At 40.1% G+C, this 7,138-nt stretch overlaps 1 protein-coding gene across 6 annotated transcripts in view; it reads left to right on the plus strand.

Moving 5' to 3' along the window:
- Ddhd2 (DDHD domain containing 2) overlaps positions 1-7,138 on the plus strand; it is a 43,426-nt gene that overhangs the window by 25,093 nt on the left and 11,195 nt on the right. For all 6 annotated transcript variants that reach the window (XM_008847762.3, XM_008847763.3, XM_029570769.1 and 3 more), the window contains 3 exons: positions 523-625; positions 758-928; positions 1,923-2,085. In XM_008847762.3, coding sequence (XP_008845984.1) covers positions 523-625; positions 758-928; positions 1,923-2,085 — 437 coding nt within the window. The remainder of the gene's footprint in view (positions 1-522; positions 626-757; positions 929-1,922; positions 2,086-7,138) is intronic.

Genomic DNA, 7,138 nt, shown 5'->3' on the forward strand with positions numbered 1-7,138 from the left:
ACATTTTGTGAGATGCTCATGGTCCCTGGGAACTAATCGACCTAGGAGGGCAAGGAGCAAAAAGTGTCCTTTGTGTCCCTCTGACCCAATTAGTATAGATCTCAAGGTATGTCTGTTAAACATCCAAGAAGGTTAGTTCCACCATGCTGGCATTTTTAATTACTGTGTGTCCTGCAGATAAATCTTGGGTAATGACCGGTTGGTCTCAAATAAACCTTATCTAGAGATATATTTCTTGATCTGTTAAGTATAATTTGTCAGTAGATTGTAGGAATAATATGGTTACCTCTGGTTTTCGTGACTCGCTAGGCATTGTTTCTTTAAAAAAACACATGGGTTCTGGGGATCAAACTCTGTCTTCTTGCTTGCAAGTCAAGCACCTTACTAGACTGAGCTATCTTCCTAGCCCAGAGCTGTCCTTTTTTACAAAATAAACTCAAAATTATTTTTGCCTAAGATGTGTGGCTCCTCACACTGTCTTCTTTATCGGGGGTAAATATAGCTCTTATTTTACCTCTGTAGTTTGATCCTGTGGCCTATAGGATTGAACCAATGGTGGTCCCAGAAGTAGAATTTGAGCCAATGCTGATCCCACATCATAAAGGCAGGAAGCGGATGCACTTAGGTAAGTCTGTGTGTCAAACTTTAAAATTCGAGATCTTCTGATGTACAGACTAAATGGACTTCATTTTGTTCTGTTCTGCTAGGCCTCATGCTCTTTATACCATTTAGCATTCTTTATTCATTTGTGTTTCAGAACTAAGAGAGGGCTTGACCAGGATGAGTATGGACCTTAAGAACAATTTGCTAGGTTCACTGAGGATGGCTTGGAAGTCTTTTACCAGAGCTCCGTACCCTGCCTTACAACCTTCAGAAACAGCAGAAGACACTGAAGCAGAACCTGAATTAAGTTCAGAAAAGTCCAGTGGTCAGTGATGTTGCATATGGAGTAACTGTGAGGGACTCTGGTTTGAAGTTCTTGTTCTCCCGAGTCTTTCCTTTCTTTTTCAATTGTGTAGGAGCTATAGTGTGAGTCAGAATTGTCCTTGGGCTATGCTAACCTTACCTATAATCTTAATAGCCATGGGTATACCTGGTGCCCACAGAGGCTAGAAGGGGAGTTGGATCCCCTGGAGCTGGAGTTACAGGTGGTTGTGAGCCACCATGTGGGTGCTGGGAACCAAACTTGGGTCCTCCGTAAGAGCAACAACTGCTCTTAACTGCTGACCCATCTCTCAAGCCCCAATACATTTCTTTTATAGTATGAATGTGTATTTATGGGTCAGTTTTATTTCCATCATTAAAGACTAGTAGGATATTCCCCACACAGTTTACTAAAGAGAGTACCCCTGCTTGCATTTAGTTTAGTTTATAAAACTCAAGACACATTATTCAGCTGTCGAGAGTACAGGTGATGAGATGTGTTGAGCAAAGTAAAGAAGAGATTGAATAAAATTAATGTGGCGTAAGGAGATTTAAGGAAATAGAGAGGAAGAAGACAGAAGAGGTAGTCTCCTAGCAGAGTACCTCACCATAAGGTAAAATTGTAGTCTGAGGGGAATTAACAGGAAACCCCTAGAATGCTGAAAGCTTTTAGGTAGGGGGTGTGTACATGTGCATGTTCATGTATGCATGTACATATGTGTGTGTATGTTTGTGCGCACACATGTGGATACCAGAGGTTGTCATCAAGTGTCATCCTCAATTTCTCTTCACATTCAGGAAAGGATCTCTCCCCAGGGATCCTCTTGACTTTCCCTCCTGAGTGCTGGGATTACCGGCATGTGCTAGCATGCCTGGCTTTTACACGGGCACTATGGATCTTAATTCAGATCCTCATGCTTGCATGGCAAACACTTTACCAACTGAGCCATCTTTCTAGTCCTTTATTTAGATTCTTATGATGGCTCTTCTATATCCAGATGTTAATATAGAAGAAACTCCTCTGGCAGTTAAAGAAGAAGCTCCACCCATCAATGTGGGAATGCTGAATGGAGGCCAACGCATTGACTACGTGTTACAGGAGAAGCCCATTGAGAGTTTTAATGAGTATTTATTTGCTTTACAAAGTCATCTGTGCTACTGGTAAGTGTTGTATGATTTTTTTCTGGTGTCCTTATCTAGTTTCCCTTTTCAGTCCCCTTAGCACCTGTGTTTGGAGAGTTTCTTCATTTTAGATACGGTAGTCCACTTTATTAACTTAGCATAATTTGTGTAGCCTGACCTCTACCTAAAGATTTTAGGTTTCTGTCCTTAAAGTTTTTACGCACTTGTGCCTATCACTTCATCTGCTTGGGTCTCAGTAATTTCACACAAATGGGATTTCTGGCATAAAGGGTATATATATATATACAGACATGCGGATCCTAGAATTCAAACTCAGGTCTTCAGGCTTGGCAACAAATGCCTTTACCTGCTGAGTCATTGTACTGACCCAGGTTGTCCCTTTTATATTTTCATCATCTCACCATGTGTATAGTAAAATGGTCCCTATACCTTCTTTTACATAGGTTTTTTTTTTAAATAAAATTTTTGTAATTATGCACATGTACATACTTGTGTGTAGAAGCCAGAGGTCAATGTCAGTGTCTCTACACCTTAATTTTTGAGACAGGTCTCCCACTGAACCTGGAGCTTATTCATTAGGTTAGACTGTCTCATCGGTGAGCTCTAGAGATCCACCTGTCTTGACATCCCTAGTTCCCCTTCCCCAAGGGCTGGGGTTGCAGATACATGCCTCTTAACCTGGCTTTTATGTGGGTACTTGAGATTCAAACCTAGGTCCTGCTTATGCAGCAAGCCCTTTACAAATGGAGCCATCTCCCCAGTCTCTTTTTTTTTTTTTTAAACATAGTTTTATCAACTTTAAATTTTGCCAATTTGTTGGGTACAAAATGTACATAAAATACAGTATTTAAAGTGTACAACTTTGATTTTTATGACCTATGAAACCATTGCCATAATCAAATTAGTGATTATACTCATCACTCAAAAGTTTATGTTCCATTGTTATCCTGCCCGTAGCCCACCTCTCTAGGGAAGAGATTTACTTGAGTCAGCATGGATTAGTATGCATATGACTTTTGTTTGAAATCATATAGTCTCCTTTTTGGTCTAGTTTCTTTCATTCAAAAGTATTATTTCAGGATTCATCCATATTATATATAATTTATCGCTTTTTATTAATGATCAGTATTTCCACTGTATTATTTTTTATTGCTTTACCTGTTTTTTGCTTTTTTTAAATTTTTAAATTTTTTTTTTTTTTGTCTTTTTCCGCCTGCCTCTGCCTCCCCAGTGCTGGGATTAAAGGCGTGCTCCACCACACCTGGCTTGTTTTTTGCTTTTTTAAGTAGTTTGTTTATTCAATTAAGTTGAAGTTTCACTGTGTAGACCAGATTGGCCTCAAACTTGAGATCCTGAGTGCTGGGATTTCCCTTGTTCACCACTCTGGGCTTCATGTCCTTGACAGTTCTTCTCCTGATTTATTATACCTATTTCTGGATTCTAGTCCATTGATCTATCTTTATGCCAGTCAAACAAATCACTGTATAACTTGAGTACAGGTAGCATAAGTCTTCCAACTTTATTTTTATTTAGTTATTTTGACTATTGTTGGGTCTGTTGCATTTCCACATATGTTTTAGAATCATCTTTGTTACTTTCTACAGAGAAATTTACTAGGAGTTTGTGATTGCATTTTGTCTGTAGATCAATTTTACCTACAGATTATTTTAACTTTAAATTTTTTTATTTATGTGTATGCATGTGTACTTCTGTGAGGATATGTGCATGTGAATGTAGTGCCCATGGAGGCCAGAGGCATTGGATCTCCTGGAACTGGAATTAACAGGTAGTTGTGAGCCACCTGATGTGGTTGCTGGCAATCAAACTCTGGTCCTCTGCAAGAACACTATGTCCTCTTAACCACTGAACCATCTCTCCAGCCGAGATTATTTATGTGTATGAGTGTTTTGACTGCATGTATGTTAAGTGTGCCCATGTCATGCAATACCCATAGAGGCCAAGAGAGGTTGTAGGATTCCCCTGGAACTGGAGTTACAAATGGTTGTTAGCCTCTGTGTGGGTGCTAGGAACTGAACCTTGATCCTCCTCAAGAGCAGCCAGTGCTTTTAACTGCTGTGCCATCTCTCTGGCTCCTGTTTTTAAAATTTTAAAATTCTATTATATGTATATGCAGGTACAAGTACATGTGTGTGTGTTCCTGGGATCTGTCTGTCTCTAACACCCAATTTGGGGGTTATAGGCACGCATGGCCATGCCCAGATTTTATGTGGAAATTTGCATTCAAGTCTTTGTGCTTACATAGTAAACACTTTTTTGGGGGGCGGTATTTTTGAAGCAGGGTCTCCCTGTAGCCCCAGCTGTCCTGGGACTCACTATGTAGACCAGGCTGGCATTGAACTCACAGAGATCCGCCTGCCTTAGCCTCCCAAGTGCTGGGATTACAGGCATGTGCCACCATGCCCTACTTAATAGCAAGCACTCTTAACATAAATTTCAATATATATGGTAGAGCTAATTCTCCTTTGTGGAATTTCTTTAAAAAATTGTGGGGGGGGGGCACTCACATGCCATGGTATAATGTGGAAGTCAGAAGACAACGTTTAGAAGTTGGTTCTTACTTTCCACCTTGCTGAGGCAGGGTCCCTCGTTTCTGCAACTATGTTTCGTACTCAGTACTCCAAGAGAGCTGATCCAAGAGTTTCCTGCTGACCAGTCTCCAGCTCCCATCTTGCCATAGGAGTGCTGGGATTACAGGTGCATGCCACAGCATCCACCTTTTACATGAGCTCCCGGGATCAAACTCGGATCCTCTGGTTTTCACAAGTGTTTTAACCTGCTGAGCCATCTCCTTAGCTCTCTTTGTGGAACTTAAGCTGGGGTGTGTGTGTGGCATATTTGTACAGGTGAGGGTTGTCTATTACATAATTTCACTTGCAGTTTTGACTGTGTATGTATATGTGGTCTTTCCTAGGGAGAAATCCGTAAATTTCATAAGATTGTCAGTAGGATGTATGATTCAAGGAATGAATCACTGATCTTTTTTTAAAAAAAAAATATTTTTTATTATTTTTATTTTATGTGTATGAGTGTATTGTCTGCATGTGTGTAAATGCACCCGTGTCTTCCAGTGCCTGCAGAGGTCAGAAGAAGGCATGAAATCTTCTGGAACTGGAGTTACAGATGGTTGTTAACTGCCATGTGGGTGCTGGGAATTGAACCTGGGTCCTCTGCAGAAGCAGTCAGTGTTCTTAACCATTGAGCCATCTCTCTAGCTTTGAATCATCTTGAGCAATAGATGAGCCTTATATTCTTAAGGCACTTGTTTGAATGTTCCCTTATAACCAAATTTATTCACTTACTTTATGTGTAATAGTGTTTTGCCTCCATGTGTCTAAGTGTACCCATGTGTACAATACTTGTGGAGACCAGAGAAGGCATCGATCAGTCCCCTGGAACTGGAGGTATAGATAGTTATTAGCTGCCATGTGGGTGCTGGGAATCGAACCTAGGTCCTCTGCAAGAGCAGCAAGTGCTCTTAACCACTGAGCCATCTCTCCAGCCCCTTTTGATAGGTTTTTAAGATGCAGTCCCAAATTTGCATCCCTAGGGAGATCCCACTTGGACACGGCATATTTTCCCTTTTACATAATCACTGAATTTAATTATTAACATTTAGATGAAGACTTTTGTGTTCCTATTCAATAGGGATATTCATTTTTAGTTTGTCTTCAATTTTTGGTCTTATTTTGGTCAGGTTAATAAAGGTTTCCTAAAGTAAGTTGGGAATTATTTCTTGTTTTCTGGAATAATTTGTGTAGAATTGATATTCTTTTTCAGAAGTTCAGACTAGAATATTCTTGAACAAATTTTCAATACAAATACAATTTCTTTAATAGATACAGAATTATTTAAGACTATTTTTTTCTTTCTTTTTTTTTTTTTGTCTTTTTGAGACAGGGTCTCCCTGTAGCCCCAGCTGGCCTGGAACTCACTACATAGACCAGGCTGGCCTCAAACTCTCAGAGATCTGCCTGCCTCTGCCTCCTAAGTGCTGGGATTAAAGGTGTGAGTCACCATGCCTGGCTTAAAATTTATTTCTTAAGTGAATTTGATAGTTTGTTTCCTTCAAGATGACACTGGGTGACACAGGATCACTTTTGCAGGCTTTTGGTCTTCTAGGTAAAATAATTGAACTTAGACAAGAATTCAAGAACAGTTTTGTTTTTAAAAAAATATTATTTATTTATAAAATAAAATTATATGTATGCATGTATTGCCTGCATGTAGGTAAGTGCACCCATGTTGTGCAGTGCCTGTGGAGGTCAGAAGAGGGCGTCAGATCCCCTGGAACTGGAATTGCGGACAGCTGTTAGTCACCATGTTGGTGCAAGAAACTGAACCCAAGTACTCTGCAAGACCAGGCAGTATTCCTGAATGCTGAGCATCTCTCCAACCTCCTCATATTTCTTTTTAACAAAAGAAAAATGTGAAGAGAAACACCACATGATGGTTAATATTCATTGTCAATTTGATCAAATTTAAAGTTGTCTAGGATATATACCTCTGAATTTGTCTGTGATGAGGTTTCCAAAAATGTTTTACTGAGAAGAAAAGACACATCCTGGGTTTGGGAAGCACTCTCCCATTGACTGGGGTCTTAGGTGGAATGAGAAACAAAGGAGAAAGTGAGGTAAGCACCCATCTTTCTGCTTCCTGACTGCGAGCACAACTTTACCAGTCATCACTCTCACTGCTGCGACCTGCTCACCATGATGGAGTATATCTTCAACCCATAAGCCAAAATAAACCTTTTCTTCGTCCTGCTGCTTGTGTAAAGTCACAGAACTTGACAAAGGAGGTTATGGCAGCGGTCTTCTTTCTCCCCCTCCTTCTGTTCCTCCTCTTTTTCTCCTTTGCTGTTGTCTGTCACTGAACCTTAGTATCATTATCACCTCCTTACACCATGTCACAAGGCAACCACAATAATTATATAACTTTGACAATATTTTCTAAGAATTTCTCCAGTTTTCTATGTTCTTTGGGCCTGTTGTCCTATGACTAGTTCTTCCACCGAGTGTAAACGTTGGTGAACACACACACACGTATGTAT

The sequence above is a fragment of the Nannospalax galili genome, unplaced genomic scaffold (genome assembly GCF_000622305.1).
Source record: "Nannospalax galili isolate Female #2095 unplaced genomic scaffold, S.galili_v1.0 scaffold924, whole genome shotgun sequence".
Classification (NCBI taxonomy): Eukaryota; Metazoa; Chordata; class Mammalia; order Rodentia; family Spalacidae; genus Nannospalax; species Nannospalax galili.